The sequence below is a fragment of the Lampris incognitus genome, chromosome 9 (assembly GCF_029633865.1).
Source record: "Lampris incognitus isolate fLamInc1 chromosome 9, fLamInc1.hap2, whole genome shotgun sequence".
Lineage (NCBI taxonomy): Eukaryota > Metazoa > Chordata > Actinopteri > Lampriformes > Lampridae > Lampris > Lampris incognitus.
Window position 1 is genome coordinate 9,224,584 of NC_079219.1, and position 20,907 is coordinate 9,245,490.

At 50.2% G+C, this 20,907-nt stretch overlaps 1 protein-coding gene across 4 annotated transcripts in view; it reads left to right on the top strand.

Moving 5' to 3' along the window:
• Positions 1 to 6,271: 6,271 nt before the first annotated feature.
• chd4b (chromodomain helicase DNA binding protein 4b) overlaps positions 6,272 to 20,907 on the top strand; it is a 50,467-nt gene continuing 35,831 nt past the window's right edge. For all 4 annotated transcript variants that reach the window (XM_056285630.1, XM_056285631.1, XM_056285632.1 and 1 more), the window contains exons 1-12: positions 6,272 to 6,455; positions 6,813 to 7,036; positions 7,504 to 7,628; positions 8,147 to 8,398; positions 8,538 to 8,653; positions 8,798 to 8,897; positions 9,220 to 9,430; positions 9,678 to 9,799; positions 9,971 to 10,094; positions 17,801 to 17,973; positions 18,650 to 18,895; positions 19,260 to 19,463. In XM_056285630.1, coding sequence (XP_056141605.1) covers positions 6,970 to 7,036; positions 7,504 to 7,628; positions 8,147 to 8,398; positions 8,538 to 8,653; positions 8,798 to 8,897; positions 9,220 to 9,430; positions 9,678 to 9,799; positions 9,971 to 10,094; positions 17,801 to 17,973; positions 18,650 to 18,895; positions 19,260 to 19,463 — 1,740 coding nt within the window. In that variant the 5' untranslated portion in view covers positions 6,272 to 6,455; positions 6,813 to 6,969. The remainder of the gene's footprint in view (positions 6,456 to 6,812; positions 7,037 to 7,503; positions 7,629 to 8,146; positions 8,399 to 8,537; positions 8,654 to 8,797; positions 8,898 to 9,219; positions 9,431 to 9,677; positions 9,800 to 9,970; positions 10,095 to 17,800; positions 17,974 to 18,649; positions 18,896 to 19,259; positions 19,464 to 20,907) is intronic.

Consider the following 20,907-nt stretch of genomic DNA (forward strand, 5'->3'; position numbering starts at 1 on the left):
TTTTGAAAAAAGAAAAGAAAAAAGAAAAATTCGAGTCGCTCAAATCTGAATTTTAATCCAGTTTTTCAGTGAACTGTAACACTGACATTTGCCGCTCTCTTCCCTCTGTGCGCGCTCGGGAAGAGGAAGCTACGACGCGCCGACGAGATTGATCCTCTAGAGCCGAAGGAGTTAAGTCCACAAGTCTGAAAAATTCGCGGTTTGAATCGAATCTTAATTTATCAAAGATCGGCGTCCCCCGGCGTTACAGTGGAAGTGATAGGATTTTGCAGCGGGGCGGGGGGGGGGGGCATTATGGCCCTTTCTTTTCGGGGCCCTTGATTTCTGAAGATGAATGTGTCCGATCCGGTTGAGAGGAGCGAGGAGGAATGAGGAGCGTGAGTTGGGAGCGGCGGGTTATAAAGGATGGAGAGAGTGAGGGTGGGAGAGAGAGAGAGGGGGGGGGGGGACAAGAGTGATGTAGGTGACAGAGGGAGGGGGGGGGGACCCCGTTGGAAAGGATAACGATGACACTACGGTACATTTACAGTGACACTGAGAAATCACTTGCCCTCCGTCATGTGTGTGGGGGTGGGGGGTGGGGGTGGGGGTGGGGGGGGGGCAAGTCTCCCCACCAGGATATGTAAGCAAAGTATAACCAGAAACAAGCTGCCTCCAACACGGACGGGGGTTGTATATATCGGGGCCCGGGGGTTAGGCACAGCGAGGCTTAGGTCCGGTATCAAAGTTTGGCGTTAGGATTAAATGGGAACCGGGGGGGGGGGGGTTCGAATCTGGGGTCATTTGTGTTTACGTGTTGGTTCGGTTTGGGATGAAGGTTAGAGATATGGTCGAGGTGAGGGCCAGCGCTGTGGAAAGAGTCGAGGTTGGATTTTATTTTAGGGGCCAGAAATAGATACACAAGTGTGTGTGTGTGGGGGGGGGGGGGGCACGGCAGAAAACACCTTGTGAGAGCGTGTTCCCACTAACTCCTCCACCCTACAACGCAGTCCCGCGCTGCGAGCCGCGGCCCCCCCGTGTGTTGTTTTGTTGCGGGAGTCCGGAGCGGCGGCGGGGGGGGCGTCCCGCGAAACTTGCCCCCCTTATCAAAACCGCCGCGGCGCGTTTCCACCTCCGCCGTGTGTACATGTGAGAAAGTCTCTTACCTCATGTTTAATTTTCCCAAACTTTGTTGCTCATTTTTACGAGTCCCCCCCCCACCCCCGCCCCGCCCGCCCGCCCTCCTCCGCCGCCGCCGCCTCCTCTTCTCCATCTCCCCTGCATTTGCCCTCTCGTTCTCCCTTTCTCCCACTCCCCACATTGTCTCGGAAGAAGGGGTGACATTTAGACAAGGCGGAGGAAAAACACACTGCCGACAAATATTGGAACTGAGGCAAATAAATCACAAGATAGCGGGGGGGGGCAGGAGGGAGGAAGGAGAGGGTGGATGGACGTAGAGAGGGTGGTGTTGGGGGGGGGGGGGAAGCAAAGGGAGGACAACAAGGCCGGTTTAGAGATACGTGCAAGAAAAATGAGAAACTCCTTGTTATATGTGGACTCGAGATGGTCCTTCGTTGTAACCTTGTGTTTGTTTGTATCGGCGGGGTGATGGGGGGGTGGGGGGGGGGGCAGGGGACGGCACATTAAACACGGCGGGCTGTATTTTTTTCATTTGCGGGGGGGCTCAGTTACCCTCCCCCGTGATGATTATTCCACTGCGCTGAAATGACTACAGTTTATTTTCTGCAACCCTCCCTCGCCCCCAGTGTCTCTCTATTTGGCGACGTCTCTGTTTGGGACGACCCTTTGTGGCGTCACACTGCGCTGAATGTGTCAACGATCCAGGTAAGGACGTCAAAGAAGGTTGAATCGGTTCATCTGGATACAACGTTTATTGACGGGTTACAATGTTTATTGACGGATACTTTCGTCTAACTGACCCCTTCAGTCTCAGCTGACCGCAGGTACCCCCACCCTTATGTGGCATAACGACCCGAAACCTACGACCGGTTTCACGTGCAAATATGGGCGTGACCATTAACTAGAGTTTACAATGGCCGTGTGTACTATTCACAGAGGATCTGGGAATTTCTGTCGAGGGTGAGGACGCGCACGTTGATAGGGAGGGAGCGCCGGTTTGAACGGGCGAGTCGAAGAGGCCGCCTATGTGGAGAGGGAACGACCATCCCTGAACCGGGGCGGCGGGGGGGGGGGGGGGGCTGAGAGTACATCTGACACCATCTTACAATGCTGTGATTGCAAACATCCCCAAATCCTCTGTGAGTAGCACACATGGCCGTTGAGACTCTAGTTAATGGTCACGCCCATGTTTGCATATGAAACCGGTCGTAGGTTTCGGGTCGTTATGCAGCGGTGTTGTTCATAAGGGTGGGGGTACCTGCGGCCGGGTGAGACTGAAGAGGTCCCTTAGCTGAGTGGTGAAACGTATCTGTCAGTAAAGGTTGTGTCCGGACCACGTCGAATCTCTCGGCTGTCCACCAGCAGCCTGCAAGGAGAGCAGAGAGGAGGGAAGTTTATCGACACATTCGTGTAGGAAAAGTGTTGCTGCCCATTTTCTTGGTGTTGTTTTATTTCTTGCAGAAATGTTGTGGCTCTTTGACTGTGTTGTGCAGGGGCCAAGCCCGGTCCTCCTACCGACCGGTGAGATTAACACGGCCTCGTCGGAGCCCTGTCACAACCGACTCGACTTATTTATCGCCCTTGAGGGTCCGTTTGTTGAATCGGATGAGTCAGCGTGGGACTCGTACCAAACATTGGCCAGCTCTGCGGCAGTCCAGGCCCGGTGTTGGTGGAGGCCCGTCCGCCTGAACCCCCTGACACCCAGCTCGCCACCGACGAATGAATAAATATTCACTGACAACTACCCTGACCCACGCGCACACACACACACACACACACACACACACACACACACACACACACACGCCACCTCTCTCTCTCTCTCTCTCACGTACACACTTTCCCTCGCTTCACATCCGCGAAGACCGGTTTCCTTGAGGCCCCCCTCTCGTCTGTTTTACTCCTCTCCATGTCGTATTCCTCCATTGTGTCCTGTGTTTCTCTAAGTGACGTCTTCTGCTGTCTCCTACGGCAACGCCATGGTGATGAGATGGCCGGTCACGTCCGGCGCCTTCCGTTATGTTCGTCCCTTCATCCCTTCACCCCTTTCTCGTAAATAACTTCCCCTCTCCCTCTCTCTCTCTCACTCTCTTTCTTTTTTTTTTTACCTTTATCTCTACCCCCCCCCCCCCCACCCCGGTTGTTGCCCTGTTTTTTCGTGCCACGGTGGCCTTGCGCCGCCTGACCGTAGCCAGGGTGCGGAGCCTGAAAGGATGCTTGTTAAAAAAAAAAAAAAACAACCCGGGTATGGAGCGGGGCCGTGTACAGGTAGAGAATACTTAACGTCCCACCGGTTGTAGCGTGAGGCTTAACAGGACTTTGAGGGACCGGGCTACGAAGCGGGGCGGCCCGTAGCCCGCCTCGCGTGGTCTGCGAGTCTTTTCTGCGGGGCGTGGATGGCTTGACCTCATTCTTCAATGGTCGCCTCCGGTGACTGTGAAATCCATGAGCGCGCTCCCCTCCCAAATCCCCACCCCCCCCACCCCCTTCAACCCCTCAGGTTATTATGGGATAGAAATTCAACCCCCCCACACCCCCCACCCCCCCACACACTGCGGCGGGACCTGCTTTCTCGACCTGAGCGAGAATGAAACGGTCCTATCTGGCAGAAACATGACCACTGTGGATGAGCACACTCACGCAGCCAAGACATCGCTGCCAACAAAGAGCCCGACGCGCTGCTGTGCATGAACCCGTGCGCGTGTGTTCATGTGTATGTAGTGTGCGAGTGTGCATGAATATTATGGGATGCGGTCTGTGTTGTCAGGCAGGGAAATGGGGGTGGCAGAGTGGGCGGTGTGAGCAGTGTGCACATGGTGGGGGGGGGGTAGGGAGATGGACGAGCCGTGAATATTATGGAATAGACGCAGTGGGGTGTGCATGTGTGTGTGTGTGTGTGTGTGTGTGTGTGCGTGTGCACGGGGGGTCGCAGTGCACGTGAGGTGGTAAGATTGCGGTACATATGGGATAAAGGGAGAAGGAGGGGGGGGGTGGTGGTGGTGTCGGTGACGATGGTGCACGTGAGTGCTTGTGTGCATGAGCATATATGCATGTGTGGCGGGCAATCAGCCGACACTAACGGACACCGACCAGACGTAGGCCTTTGTTGCTACGCGATCTGCACGCACAGTGGAATTTATTATGGGCTGTTCAGTCTTGTAAAGAGCACAGGAAGGCCTGCAGGCCGACATCTCGACTCCTCGCGCCGCACACGTCTGTCTGCCGTGGCCCGGCGTTGACTCGCCGGCGCGCCGCTCTGCAAGAGACGGAAAACACTGTTTGTTTTATCGCCGCGCCAGGTACATTTTATTAGTGGGAAGGTCTGAAAGCGAATAATGAATTTACTTGGCTATATAAATCCCCCTTTTTCATGACCCCATGCGTGCAACCCCAACCTTCAACGCAGCAGTTAATTTACAGTGCTTGACCTGCAGGAGGCGCACAGGACAGGCTTATGGGGCGGTACGCAGGCCTCCACAGCACAGCCACTCAGCACAAGGCTGGACTCAAGATAGCAGCAGAGTATGAAATATTAACTGATGCCCAAATGCTCCTATGCTAATTACGACAGCAATAATATTTTAAGTTTTTGGAGTCATGCGGTGTTTGTTTTCTGGGCTCCGGCTTAATTTATGAAGGTTCGAAGCACTTCCTGTAGTGGTCAGCTTCTTTTTTTATTACCACCCCTGTTTTGCTGCGAGGAAACGTGGGTAAAATTCACTAAATTAAAGAAATGTAAAAAAAAAAAAAGAAAAACTACATAACTTCCGTTTTGGAATTTCAAAACCCATCGGCTCTGAAAGCAGACCCTAAAGTTGGATGCGGTTTAAAAAAAGAAAACAGAACATTGGGGAATCACAGCTCAGCCTTCCATAGGTGCCGGTCTGTAAATCACCGTGCACTTCTCCTTTCTTGACGGTGGACTTTTTATAACTTGCGTCCGGCAGCAGCGAAATTCCAGATTTGTGCGCGTGCTCTTGTGCGCGGATGCATTTGTAAGCCCAAATACTTCACTGGGTTACACACTGATGCTCATAACACACCCTTTTAGCACTATTTCCCCGCACCCAGATCGGGCTTTAACTGTGACAAATGAGTTTTACTGTTGAGCGGGAGCAGTGGGCCAGTTTCTCTCTCTGTTACAAGGCCGGATGGCCTAAATCCACCCGGCATGATGCAGCATGACTGCAAGGCACTACCCTGCTCAGAATTGGAGCCGGGTTCGTGTCCACTCAGGTTTTGATGGGATCTGTGTGCAACAACGGCGGGCCAATTATGCAGTAATGTAACGACTTCCGTGACACTCACTGTCTCCGTGTGATAAAGGCATTGGGGCCTTGCCGGTAAACGGTGGTGGTTTAGGATCCTCGCCCGCCCGCTCGTGTCTCCCGTCAGACCACACCACTCACCTCTTGTCCCGAGAGCAGCGTGTGGCCTTGGCGCCACTGTGCCGGTGACAGCAGGAGGTGTAGTTCAGGATAGGGTGGGTGCACGGGGTTAACCTGCATGTTGCTCTCGCAGTGTGACGGGCTGCCGACGGTCTCCGCCGTGAAGTTGAGCAGGACGTTTGAACCAGAGACAGTAGATGCAGCGCGACAGCTACCTGTGCGGAAATCAACTGGTGATACATGTGCCAGCTGTCTTGAGAGTGGACTCTCTGAGCTCATGGTGTAGTCATGCAGCCAGGTGGACGCTCAGTGAATATTATGGTCTGTCACCGGTGGATTAGAGTTTCCCTGGAGACCATGTGACTGCTGTTTTTTTTTCTTCTTTCTTGTCTTTTTAGGAGTTGTAATATTATGGGATGTATGAAGTCGGGAGTATTATGGTCTGTCACAGAGGGCGGGCGGGAGGGGGGGAGTGTCACCATGACAACGGGGTTGCTAAGGGGCTGGGACTAGTGGAAAGGGGAAGAGTGTGCATGCGTGTCTAGTGGAAGTGTGCGTTTCGTGCGTGACCGCGCGCGTGCGCGCGCACGTGGTGGAGGGGGTGGGGGCAGGCTGAGTATTATGGTCTGTCCGTTGCGAGGTAACTATGCAGAGTTCTATGAGTGTGGGAGGGGGGATTATTATGGGATGTCTGCCCCCTTTGTGTGTTTGTGAGGATGTTAGCTAAGCTCTGCCTCTGAGGCTGGGGGAGAGAAGGGGGACGGAGCAACGTGTTTAGGTCATTGACGGCTCATTTTCTTTCGTTGAATATTGCTTGAGTCTACTTAGTGATCACTGAACAACAGCAAACAGCTGCTCAAACAGGTAACGTTATAGAGTTGTGTTATTACAACGAGAGAGAGAGAGAGAGAGAGACCTCGAGTCCTCGACCCGGGACTACACACTACAGTAAGTTTCTTGTGTGTGAGGATAGGAATTGGATCCTACCAAGTTTTCCTTAACGTACTTCAGAAAATCGGGAGTCGGCGTTTACGACTCACATTCTAATAGGACCGTGGATGAATCTCTTATCACACTTTCCTTTATTGAGACTTACACATATAAGCCTAGTTGCATATCATACATGAATTATGTCAATATATAATTGACATAGTCAACTTGTTTGAGCGTGCAGGTGGCAAATGAAGACAGGAATTTGAGCACTAAAGAAATTAGCAGGATTATCGACCAATGCTTCTCTCCCTCTCTCTCTCTCTCTCTCTCTCTCTCTCTCTCTCTCTCTCTCCCTCTCTCTCTCTCACACAGCACCCACCACCCCCTCCCTTCCTGGACACCCCCGGTTCCATTCTCCACCAAACCCCACGTCATTTTCCCTCCTCCCTCGCTGGCTTGCGAGCAAGATTCAAGAGGGAGTCAACGCGACTTGGCTGGAAATTTAAAATTGCATTTTTGTAAAGGAAAAATGTCGGGCAGCGAGGAGGAGAGGGAGGACTTCGGACCGGCGGACGCCCGCTCCTCACTTCTTCGCGGTAAGGGTCCATCTGCCCACTCCGGCTCGCCTTGGCGCTAGGCTCGCTAACGTTAGCTTAAGCTAGCCAGTAGTCGGCTCGGGCCGTCGCTCGCCATGATAGATTAGTTAACTCGCTAACTTGACCCGGCGGCCGACCACTTGCGCTTTATTTCAACGCCCGGCGGCTTTTTTTGGCGGCGGCGGCTCCGTCGCCGGCGACATTTCCAAGTGTAAAGTTTCCGCGGTAGGAAACGTCGCCGAGCTCGCAAGTTGCCGCTCAGCCCCCGCGGTGTTGTGGCATTCGCCGTCTGCGTGCGTCGAGTCGGCGAGGCGCGTCCACGACCATTTTTTTTGCCGAGTCGCGCGAAGTGGCACGGGCGGGCTTCCCGTGGCCGCTTCGCGCGGCGCATGCGTCACGGCCGCCCGTGCGAACCGTCCGCGCATACTCTTCTCGATGGGTGATTGTGCTCTCCCCTGCTGTCACAGATGAGGACGAGCCGGAGGATGCCGGGTTGTCCGACGTGGAGGTCCCCAAGTCGAAGAAGAAGAAGAAAGCCAAGAAGAGCAGCCGCGAGAGCAGGAGCAGCAAGAGACAGAGACCCGTCAGAGAGGTTAGTTCGGCATCCACGGGGTAAACGGACCACCAAAGCCTTGGGGGGACAGGCAGAGGTCTGCAGTGATGGACTGGGCTCACAGCTGCCAAACGGCAAGAGCAAAGCGTTTAGCATTACCAATTGACACAGGTGTTAGATTTTCCACAGGCTCCAGTGTGATGGCCGTCATAAGTATTACAACAGCTGTGGATACAGATGTAGGTAGGATTGGATGCTAAATGTGATAGTACGAGACAAGGTCTTGTGTCTTGAGTTTGTGATAAATTAAGTAACCACTTCGTCTCCATGGGTGGTGATTCGGGGCTGGGTGACTCACCGGTTCCATACTAAAGAAATGCTGTGACAAATATTCCCGATCATCCGTCCAATTTAAAAAATGACATCCTAATTTATGCTAAAATTTGGTATGGAGAATGTGTTTCCTAAACCACCACTGTCAATGGCCAGCTAGGGGGTGCGTTGATACGGAGTAATCAAGGATCAGAATAATGAATGAGTCTCTCCTGCTTTTTCAGGAGTTGCCTGTCAGCTCCCCGGAGCACCTGGTCAGTTTAGAAACGGCAGAGAGGGACGTCGAGGGAGGAGTGCGATCAGAAAGCGAAGGAAGTGATTATGCCCCTGGGAAGAAAAAGAAGAAGCGCTCCAGCTCTGCCAAAGACAAGAAGAAAGGAGGTACAGCAGAGAAAGGGGGTGGTTCGTCCAGCTCTAAGAGCAAACGGAAAGATCCGGAACTAGAGGACGATGACGATGACGATAACAATAGCCAGGTAAGAATGAGGACTAGCTGTGGAGTGGAGTTATTTTTTGCAGTGCTTCCTGGAATTTTTGGACAACTGTATGAACCTAAAGATAGAATCCCAACTCTCTTTCTTCTCACACCCACCCACACACTTACACACTTGTCAGCCTAAAAGCTCCACCCAGCTGCTGGAGGACTGGGGTCTTAGGGACATTGACCATGTCTTCACTCAGGAAGACTACAGTTCCCTTACAAACTACAAGGCTTTCAGCCAGTTTGTCAGGTTTGAAATTCTTCTTTTTTTAACCTTTTAATTGTTTGTATTTAGTGTTTCTTCCTCCCCAGTCTTTGAGAAGTGATATTTTTGTAGAAAACTAAACAAAAACAAAACAAAACAAAATGTCCCTTGCCTGTTATATTTTTCCAGGCCACTCATTGCAGTGAAGAACCCCAAAATTTCTGTGTCTAAACTGATGACCCTGATGATGGCCAAGTGGAGAGAATTTAGCACCAACAACCCTCTCAAGGTAATGTTCACAAAGCGGCACTGAGCATGGTGTTACAAGGCTACGTTACTGCTGCCGAATGTGAGGCTTGTCAACATACTATATTTACTAATTTAGAAGACACTTTAATCCAAAGATAGCAGTTAGAGGAAAAATGTACCATGTTACCAAGAGGCATCATAGATCACTAAGTAGTAATCATATCAAAGCCAAGAATGCAGTCAGCATGCATACATACATACATAAATACATACATACATGAATTTGATATATAATTATCATGATGCTGTATTTGACACACACAAGAAAGCAGCATTGTAATTGTCTTTGTGCCCCCCCATAGGGTTGTGCCACTGCCAATGCGGCCCTGGCAGCTGCCAATGTGGCTGCGGCTGTAGAGAACATGTTGGTGGCAGGAGCAGATGCGGGAGCAGAGACCGGAGCTGCCCCTACCTCACCTGCACCTGCTCCAGCTCCAACTCCCATTGCCGCACCTCCACCCCCTGCAACACCTGCACCTCCGCTCCGCAAGGCCAAGACCAAAGAGGGCAAAGGTAAAGAGCGGAACAAGGCAGAACTCTCTTGTTAGTCTCTAGTGGAATTCTCTGATATGGTGATAACAATGTAGAAGGAGAAGGATTATAGCTGTTGCACCAGGCAAAATTGGATGTTTTGTTTTTGTATTTTTAAGTGCCTGGAGATTTTTTCACTGCCTTCTCAAATTAGCACTTTTACTGTTGTTATTGTGACATAAGAATCCAATTTTTTTTTCTGATTCCCCATCTCAAACTGTGTTCTTAGGCCCAAATGCTCGTAAGAGGTCTAAGCCCACCCCTAAGCCTCTGCCAAAGCCGAAAGCTAAGAAGGTGGCTCCACTCAAGATCAAACTAGGAGGCATCAACAGCAAGAGGAAGCGCTCCTCTGTAAGAGCTTGTTTATCTTTCCAGGATTAAGGGAAAAATTATGAATGAAGCTACCCTTAAACTATTAATGGAAAAAATTCCATTATGTCACAAGGTTATTTTTTGAACTTTCTCTCTCTTTATTTCTTACTTGCTCTCTGTCTCATTGCCTTGCTGTCTCTGGTTTGCCAGAGTGATGAGGACGAGCCCGACGTGGACAGTGACTTTGACGACGGGAGCTTCTCCGTTTCAGACGGCTCCAACCGCAGCAGCCGCTCAAAGAAGAAACCGAAGAGTGCTAAGAAGAAAAAGAAAGGTTGGTAGAGGGCGGGTAAATAAAGAAACTGTTCTGTTGTCTGCATTTTTGTGGCAGAGGAACTAGTTGGTCATTCTGAAATGGAACTTAGTGTTGAGTATTCACAGTCTAGTGTTTCCCACAGGTCTGAAATATACTTTTGGTGGTAGCTGGTGGAAAGGGCTGGCATTACCTGCTAGCACAAAAATGGTCTACTACATGTTAGGGGTCGACCAATATGTTTTTTTTTTTCAGGGCAGGCAGATACCGATTAGTAATCAAGGAGACCAAGAGCTGAAATACATTTGATGTAAAAATGAAAATCTACAAGTAAAAATTTGGAATAACACAAACTCCGACACAAAATTTCATTTAAATGAAGTGTGAAATGTGTTGGTACTCTATGTTAAGTACACTATTAGAGCCATGAAACCGGATTCAGATTCCATGTGTGTGAAAACTTACATGGCCAATAAATCAGATTCTGATGCCTTTAAGCATATGTTAAATTAAAAGAGAACTTTTCATGATTTTAAACCAAAAAGTGCAGGGAGCTCGCAACAGCAAGAAATAACCTTGTAGTCTATCAAAAATTTTTTTTGCTAGTTAGCTAGCGAAATTATGAATCAACAAATGAACTTGACATTTGCCTTCGCATTTAAGTTTGCTCTATGAGGCTCAACATTAGTTTATGTTATGGCCATCGACTACCTATCTAACTAAAATGGAAGGAGTCTCGGTATGTATGTCTGTCCTAGGGTTGCCACCTTCTATCTGGAGAAATAAGGGACACTCCCTGACCCCCACCGCAAGTCCTATGTTCTACCTCCTGATGATGTAATGATTTTTTTGGGAATCCAATATGCCGATACACACAGTTTGAAGTGCTTTGTTGCAAGGCAAAATAACAAAAGCACTTAGAATTACAAGTGTAGCAAAAATATTTGTAATTATACTTTGCATTATTAATACTGAATGGTTTGACCAAAACAAGACTGAAACATCACAGACATTACATTGTGTCCATCCCAAACAAATGGAAACCATTAGTAACTGCAAGCGACTGAGGGTGCTATATACATACTTCTCCATTCTGCTGGTATAACTGTTTTGATTTTATTTGATGCTAGCACTTTGAAGACCTAGTGTATATATGAAACGACATGTACGAAAATACGGGACAAATCGTGTCCCTTACTGATTCAATACAAGATGCCGCATTTTATTTTCCAATACAGGAGGACCCCGTATTATAAGGGACGAGATTTTCTAGACAGCCATTCATCTGATCGACTTCATACTTAGCTGGTGTATTGCTAAGGACCCACAGAAGTGCGGTGTTGAGTGTGAAATTGTTTGGATGAGCGGTTCTTGAGAAAGCTATAAACGGTAAAGTTTTCAGCGAAGTTAGTCACAATAAATTCAGGTTTTTCACTTCCCATGGAGTAAACTAGCGGAAACGCGAACAGTGCCACTCTGCTATTGCAACCCACATTGTGGTTGGAGGGGGGATTACACCCGTATTCCTTCAAGTGTTGAGTGTAACGTTTGGATGAACAGGCAGTGCTCTAGTAACATGTAAAAACACCAACTCATACGAGCTAGTAATGTTAAGTTCGCAATCTGGCTGCGAAAAAAAAGGTCCAGTTGCACTGGCACCAATGTTACTCAAAGATATATTTATTGCTACATAATTTAACTCTATTATCTCGTTAGAGTTAACTGTATATCGTTGCAACAAAATGTGTTTTTTGGCCATTTTCAGTGGTGAAAATGGGCATTCCTGTCATCATAGAAATAGATCGTAAGATTGTGGTGTTTTTTGCAACTTCAGCACAGATGATTGTAATGTTTATTGCAATTTCGGCAATATCTACATTTGAAACACAGCTCCGCTTGCTCACCAGATCTGCTCCAGTCTGCAAGTGTGTGTTGATAGGCTATTACTTGTGACATGTAACCAATCAGATAGTGCTGTGGGCGGGACATCGCTCGAGACCACAGAGTGGTGACTACAGATAGAGACGGTTGCATAAGAGCCAAAGTTGCAAATTTTTTAATTATTTTATCGGCAATCAGATAAAAAATAACGATTCCGATAATCCTGAAAATGCTGAATATAAGGTCCGATAATCGGCCGGGCCGATAATCAGTCGACCTCAACTACATGTGACAAACAACAAATACGTGTGACCTTTAGCACAATATTTTGGTTTATTAAATATTTTTATTAATTTCACATACAGACCCCCCCCCCCAACTGTCCCCTCCATCTACCCACAAGAAAGAAGCGTTAGACAAAGTTAAAAAGAAAAAGAATAAAACACTCTTTAGTGTGTACAAAAATGGCACTATTTGCTAGAGCACTTAATCTTTCTAGGTTTCTCAAAGAACTCCAATGCCTGTGCGCATGTGGGAACACCACTGGTGTTGGTCCATTTATCGATATTCGCAGACATGTAGCCAAGGGCTTCCTTTTCAGTCTTTCTCAGGTCAGTTTTGACCTGAAAAACAGACACTTGGCTTTAAATTAACTATACAGAAATTAGATGCAAAATATATTTAGTGCTGGAAGAAAGATAAAATTCACCAACCCTGCTGAGTAAATGCATGGAAAATTAGTAGTCTAACCTTAACTAAAGTTAGTCTGTGTCTTTCTAACTGCCATAGCCCGAAGAGAAACAAATTATAATCTTTCTTATATTTAGCCAGGACAACTTTGCATTTTGCGCAAAGTGTCAAGTTACGTGTGCTGAATACACTCTTGATTGAGTCTTGTAGCTACCAACGCAGCATAGCTGACATGATCACGGGCCAGAGGACCAGTAGCCAATAGGTGACATTTCCCTGTTGGCCTGCAATCAGCCAGTATGAGTTGCACCTGCATATTGGTTGGCCTGTGATTATGTGCACCTGTGCTGGGGACTATTTAATGGGTTGTTTTTGCAGACATCCTCTCTGTAGAGTCTTAGAGAGGCTTCATGTCGGTCTGCGGAAGCTCTTGTATCCTAAACCCTCATCTGCCTCCTCTGTGCGAGGGAGTGTTTTGCTTAGTTTTGTATTTTGTTTATTCTAGTTTGCATTATTGCCTGCCCTGTTTCGCAGTAGTCTTTTGTTATTTTATGTTTTGCTGAAGTCCAGTAAAGAGACTTTGTACTGTATCAACTGCCTCTTCTCTACAATTGGGTCCAAATACCTAGCGTTACAGCGAGACTGACCAGACATGGATCCAGCAGAGTTAGAGCAGTTGTGTACCATTATTATTAACCCAAGGTGCCGTTCTGGGTGAACAGCACACCAAGCTGCAGTTGCTGGAGGCAAGCGCCCACTCCATCCCCAGGTCTGTTGGAGAGATCAACCCCATGCTTTAGCTGCTGACAGCGGATTGCTCCTAGCTGCAGCAGGTCCAGGCTCAACAGCAGCAGATGATGGCTGCCATCACCAGCCTCACCACCATTCTCCAGCAGCTACAGCCTGCCCAGACAGCACCACCTGTGTCAGCAATGTCCAACCCAACCGCCTCTACTGACCATCCTTCTCCTCCATCCCGACTCCCACAACTGAACCTGCCCCCCCCCCCCCCGAGAAGTATTCAGGGAACCCTGAACCCAGCAGCAGGATGACCTGGAGGAGCTCATTAAACTCGCCATCTGAGTGGACAATCGCATCCGTGAGCAGCGGAAGGAGAAGAGGACTTTGGGTGCCCATGGATCTCAGCTCGGTGCCTACACCACTCAGCCCACTGTCCGCTTTCCAGCGCCTGCAGCAGCCTTCCTTCCTCTGGGAGCAGAGGAGCCCATGCAGATCGGTGGAGCGCGTCCGCCGGATGAAGGAGGGCTGCTGTTTGTACTGCAGGGAGACTGGCCACTTCATTGCCCACTGTCCCAAGCAAAAAGACAAGACCTGTCAGTAGCTGGGGAGATTGACGGGTTGAGTCTCCATGCCTCCTTCTCCCCAGCCCCGTATGTTGTTGTCTGCCACCGTTTCCTGGGGCTCTCAGGCACATCAGCTCAGCGCCTTTGTTGACTTCGGAGCTGCTGGTAACCTGCTAGACATTGCCCAGGAGTGGGGCGTCCCTACCCAACACTTGGAGGAGGCCGTTAATGTGACAGCCCTCGATGGCCGCCCTCTAGGGTTCGGAAAGGTCCGGCTTTGCACCATCCCTGTCACATTGGTCCTAGAGGGGAGTCACCGGGAGGAGATCTCCCTGCACCTCATCGACTCGCCTGCCTATCCTCTGGTGCTGGGGTATCCTTGGCTGGCCTTACACAACCCACAGCTGGATTGGACCGCTGGAGGGGTGGGGCCCTCTCTGCCAGTTTTCCTGCCTCAAGAATCCTTGGGAGACACCCTGGTGCGCGGTGTCAGTGGAGACCAAGCCCGTTGACCTAGCCAATGCTCCCCCTGAGTATGCTGACCTCTGGGAGGTGTTCAGTAAGAAGCGGGCAATCGTCCTTCCTCTGCACTGCTCCTATGACTGCGCTATTGAGCTCTGTGCCGGCACCTGTACTCCCTCTCGACTCCAGAGACTGCTGCCATGGAGCAGTATATTAAGGAGGCCTTGGAGACTGGATTTATCTGGCCATCGACTTCCCCAGCAGCTGCTGGATTCTTCTTTGTGGGGAAGAAGGATGGCACACTTCGCCCCTGCAGATTACCGGCCCCTGAATGCCATTACCATCAAAAACCGGTACCCTCTCTCTGTGTTGGCCACCAATTTGAACATCTCCGAGGGGCCACCATCTTTACCAAAATTGACCTGCGCAGTGCCTACAACCTGATCCGGATCCGAGAGGGGGACGAGTGGAAGACGGCATTCATCACTCCCACTGGCCACTACGAGTATCTGGTGATGCCCTTTGGCTTGGCAAATGCCCCAGCTGTCTTCCAGGCGCTCATCAATGATGTCCTGTGAGACATGCTGGATAGGTTCGTGTTTGTATATCTTGACGATATCTGTGTTTTCCCAGACCCGTCAGGAGCCCGTCCAGCATGTCTGCAGGGTCCTCAAGAGGCTGCTGCAGCACCATTTGTTCGTCAAGCCGGACAAGTGTGAGTTCCACGCTACCACAGTCTCCTTCCTGGGCTCCGTCTTCTCCCCCTCTGGCATGTCAATGGATCCAGAGAAGGTGCAAGCTGTGTCGGAGTGACCCAAGTCGGTGAGGCAGGTAAAGCAATTCGTGGGCTTTGCCAACTTCTGTCGCAGGTTTATCTAGGGCTTCAGCACCATCGTGGCCCCGATAAACGACACCCAAGAAGAGCTCCTCCCCATTCTGCTGGACTCCCAGGCGGACCAGGCCTTCGTCCGGCCCAAACAGTACTTCACATCAAGCCCTGTCACCGTCCATGCTGACCGGGCGCTGCCCTTCGTCATGAAGGTGGATGCGTCGGAGGTGGGCATCGGGGCCATCCTGCCCCAACGAGTGCCTGCAGATGGTAAGCTCCATCCATGTGCCTTTTTGTCCCGGAGTCTCAACCCCACAGAGAGAAACTGACGTTGGTGACCGGGAGCTGCTGGCTGTAGTGGAGGCTCTGAAACAATGGCAGCACTGGTTGGAGGGCTCGGGGCAGCCGTTTGTGGTTTGAACTGACCACTAAAACCTGTCCTACATCCACAGTGCCAAACAGCTGAACTCCCGGCAAGCCGGGTGGGCTCTTCTTTAATAGGTTTGACTTTGTATTGTCTTACCGCTGGGCAGTAAAAACACCAAAGCCGATGCACTGTCTCATCAGTTTGATGCTACAGGGAGGAGTGCTGAGCCCGAGCCCATCCAGGCCCCATCCTGGATCATCGCAGCCTGCGTCACCTGTGCCCAGCAGAAGTCCTCACGCCAGCATCTGCCTGGCTTGCTCTGCCCGTTGCCTATCCCACGTCGGTCCTGGTCCCACCTGTCAGTGGATTTCGTCACCGGCCTTCCTCGATCCGAGGGGAAGTCGGTCATCCTGGTTGTCGTGGATCGGTTTTCCAAGGCGGCGTGGTTCGTTACTCCCATCTGCTCAGCCTTGATGATGGAGCATGTGTTCCTTGTGCATGGCCTTCCTTGTGATGTGGTGTCAGATCATGGTCCTCAGTTTGTCTCCCATTTTTGGAAGGCCTTCTGCTCCCTCCTCAGGGCCACTGCCAGCCTCTCTTCAGGCTTCCACCCTCAGTCCAATGGGCAGACAGAGAGGGTGAACCAGGTTCTGGAGACCATGCTGTGCTGTCTGGCTGCTTCCAACCCATGCTCCTGGAGCTCGCAGCTGCTGTGGGTGGAGTTTGCGCATAACACCTTGCAGTCATCAACTGGCATGTCACTGTTCGAGTGCCAGATGGGGTACCAGCCACCACTGTTCCTAGACCAGGAGGCTGAATTGGGGGTTCCAGCAGCAACTGACTTTGTGAGGCGGTGTGCGCGGACCTGGAGGAGGGCCTGGGCTGCGCTGTTACGTGCCAGGTCCAGGTACTCTCAGCAGGCTAACCGACGGCGTCGGTTTGCAGTTGCCTTCTAGCCGGGGGTTAAGGTGTGGTTGTTGTCCAGGGACCTCCCACTGTGGGGGGAGAATTGGAAGTTGGCTCCGCGCCTCATGGGTCCATTCGCCGTGGTGGCACAGGTCGGTCCAGTTTCCTACCGGTTGCAATTGCCTGCCTCCATGCGTGTCCATCCGGTGTTCCATGTTTCTCTCCTGAAGCCTGTCTCCTCCCGTCCCACCCCTGCCTCCTCCTCGCCTGATCAATGGGCTGCCTGCCTACACAGGAGGATTCTGGACTCCCGCCGGGTGCATCGCAGCATCCAGTATTTGGACTGGGAGGGCTATGGGCCGGAAGAATGGTGCTGGGTTCCGGTGCGGGACATCTTGGACCGGACCCTCATCTGCGATTTCCAGCGCCGTGGGCTGGGCCGTGGGGAAAGTCAGGTGCCATCCCTGGAAGGGGGGTACTGACATGATCACGGGCCAGAGGACCAGCAGCCAATAGGTGACATTTCCCTATTGGCCTGCAATCAGCCAGTATGAGCTGCACCTGTGCTGGGGACTATTTAACGGGTTGTTTTGCAGACATCCTCTGTTGAGTCTTGGCGAGGCCTCACGTCGGTCTGTGGAAGCTCTTGTAACCTGAACCCTCATCTGCCTCCTCTCTGTGTGAGAGTGTTTTGTAGTTTGTTTATTCTAGTTTACATTATTGCCTGCCCTGTTTGGCAGTAGTCTTTTGTTATTCTGTGTTTTGCTGAAGTCCAGTAAAGAGACTTTGTACTGTACCAACTGCCTTTGCCTCTTCTCTGCAGTTGGGTCCAAATACCCATGTTACAATAGCTGCCACTTTCATGAAATTCGAAGATACTACCAAAGTCAAAACAATTACACAATAAGGAGAAAAGGAGTTGCTTTACCTGGTCTGTTCTTGTAAAATATCCACCATGTCTGCATCTTCTAACATAATACCAGAGAATAACCCCCCGCCCCGAGCATGTGCGACATTGTCAGTACACCCTTCTTGCAATAACAGAATGACCAGATACGGTAGGAGTAGAGCAAGGGGAGATTGTCCACTAGTTAATCGATCGGGGATATCGTTGTTCTCTCGGACAGATAAAAATGCTAAAATGGGTGCCACGTACCCTTTGGCGGCCATTAATATACCTGGGCGGCCCGCCCAAGTAAAGTCTGTGTGCGCGACACGCTGCAGTCCAGTTCTGTATTGCTCTCATTTGGTCTGTCGCCCCTCTCTTCCTGTTTATGTCCTATCTCAGTGGAGACGGAGGATGGTGACGGTTATGAGACAGACCACCAGGACTACTGTGAGGTGTGTCAGCAGGGGGGAGAGATCATTCTGTGTGACACCTGTCCCAGGGCCTACCACATGGTCTGTCTGGACCCAGACATGGAGAAGGCACCAGAGGGCAAGTGGAGCTGCCCGCACTGTGTGAGTACCTTTTTAAATCTCCCCTCCTAGTACTCTGCAGTGAAGCCTGTCAAAGGTTAGAGATGATTAGGGGTGAATCCGGGGTGAGACATTTGTCCTTGCAGGGTACCAGTTATAACTGTTTGTAAGAACTGTGTATCTGTAGCACTACTCAACACACAATCAAGCCCCTGACGTTGTGTTTGCTGTTGTCTATTGATAAGAGCCAGAATTTTGTTAATACAAATCTGTTACTGATCACTGTTTTGTCCTTGCTTTCTTTTTTTGCCCTTCATTGCCCCCCCCCTTAAATCCCCTACCCCATCCTTCAACCCGCCCACACCACCCTTCCCCAAACCACTATGCTCATGTTCCTGGCCTGTGCCTCCCCCACTCCTCTCCTTGTCCCTCCCCTACCCTCCACCCCCCCCCCACACCCCCCATGCATGTGCACGCACACGTGCACTGCCTCCCTCCCCCCTCTGCGTGCTATTGAATCCCTCGCGACCCCCTCCCTTTTTCCTCTCACTCCGTTCCGCATACCTTCCCTGTCTGTCTATACCCCCACCCCACCACACACTCTCTCTCTCTCACACACACACACACACACACACACACAAAAACCACTCCTCTACAACACACTCACACACCCCTCCCTTTCTTCTCTCTCTCTTCCTCTGTGCTCTCCTGCCACCAGGAGAAGGAGGGAATCCAGTGGGAGGCCCGGGAGGACCTGTCCGAGGGCGAGGGTGAGGATGAGGAGGAGAGGAGAGACGAAGGGGTGGAGGAAGAAGATGACCATCACATCGAGTACTGCAGGGTGTGTAAAGATGGAGGGGAGTTGCTGTGCTGTGACACCTGCCCCTCCTCCTACCACATCCACTGCCTCAACCCCCCCCTTCCCGAAATCCCCAACGGAGAATGGATCTGCCCCCGCTGCACGGTGAGCGCTGTGCATTGGTGCATGTGAGCCTCTGCGTTTATGTGTGTGTTGTTTTTTTTGTGTGTGCTGCGCGCGTGCGTGTGTGGGTGTGCGCATGGCTTGCAGATTTCATCTTGTGTGTGTTTTCTGGAAGAGAGACTGAGAGAGCAAGTGCTGCCTTGTGTAGGCGGACAAACCTAAAGGGTTTAAGATAAACTGCCTGCTGCACTGTATTCGTTTATTCCTCATTTGCAGATGGTCTTGTCTTTCAGAAGCATTTGAAATCATTTTCCACGACTACACAATTTCAGAATGACACACTGATCCTGTCTCATCTTATTTTTCTTCTCTTCCAACCCCCCCCCCCTTCTCCTTCTCTTGACAGTGCCCACCTATGAAGGGCAAAGTCCAGAAGGTTTTAACGTGGCGTTGGGGGGAACCTCCAGCTCCTACACCTGTCCCCAGGCCCGTTGACCTGCCACCTGATGCCCCTGACCCCCCGCCACTAGCGGGTCGCAGGGAAAGGGAGTTCTTTGTCAAATGGTGCAACATGTCGTATTGGCACTGCTCTTGGGTGCAGGAATTACAGGTAATAACACAAAACGCACAAACTTGCAGGTGAAAATCCTAACCCTACCTGTGATGGAAAATGTGGCTTGCTTTTCCTCAGTGGTCTTATATAATTGTTTCTGTGTCCTCCATACATACACACACACACCCCACTTGGTTTGTGTGTGTGTGTGTGTGTGTGTGTTTGTGTTGTGTGTGGAGGATGATCTTTCAAATCATCTATCAAACCTCCCAGTGACCTGTAATCATCCACATTGTGTAGTTGAACAGTTTTATTCGACTTAATCGCCTCTGAATGGCCTTGTTGCGGAAATGTGCTGTACAAATAAATTTGCCATGCCTCAATTCAGCTGTGAAATCCAGACACTAAACTCTAAATGACTGGTTAGTAATGTTTGTTTTTAAGGCGGGCGTGGGTTTTAGTGATTTTTACATTTGGATGAACCACTGAAGTGCAGTTTACCGTCCATAAGTAGGGTGAACCATGTACAAGTAATTGAAATGTGTGAACTGAATCGGGCCGTAATTTGCGGCCACATTAGAGCGTTTAGAGGCAAGGCGCTTGAGTGACCGTTAATTTAAGCAAGTTTCTGTTGTTATGCTTTCCTATAATTCCACTTAATTTGCTGATTTTCCGTTTAAAAAAAAAATCGCAACGAGTAAATCTGAAAACAGTGTTGTTCGTTTAGTGCAGCAAGTTTAATGAAAAGTCATCAACTGAGGGTATTGGTGGCAAAAAAAAGAAAAAATGTACTTAAATGGAAAGTTTCGTTTTTTTTTTTAGTTTAAAATTACAAATCAAATTAGTCAATTACGGGACGTCCGGGTGGTGTGGCGGTCTATTCTGTTGCCTACCAACCCCGTGTTACCTCCCGCTTGGTCGGGCGTCGCTACAGATACAATTGGCTGTGTCTGTGGGTGGGATATCTGGAAGCGGGTACGTGTCCTGGTTGCTGCTCTAGCGCCTCCTCTGGTTGGTCGGGGTACTTGTTTTTTTGGGGGGGGACTGGGGGGGATAGCGTGAGTCTCCCATGCGCTACGTCCTCCTGGTGAAACTCCCCATTGTCAGGAGAAAAGAAGTGGCTGGCGACTCCACATGTATCGGAGGAAGCATGTGGTAGTCTGCAGCCCTCCCTGGACCGGCAGAGGGGTTGGAGCAGAGATCGGGATGGCTTGGAAGAGTGGGGTAATTGGCCGGATACAATTGGGGAGAAAAGGGAGGGAAAAAAATACTCAATATTGAATTATTATTCGTTGCAGCCCATCAGCTGACAGCTGGGGATGGGTATCGCTAAGATTTTAGCGGTACTGCTACTCTTACCGATACTGCTTATCGATCCCATACTTTTATCGGTTCTTTTTGTTGTTGTTTTTTTAATAATATATATATATATATATATATATACACTACCGTTCAAAAGTTTGGGATCACCCAAACAATTTTGTGTTTTCCATGAAAAGTC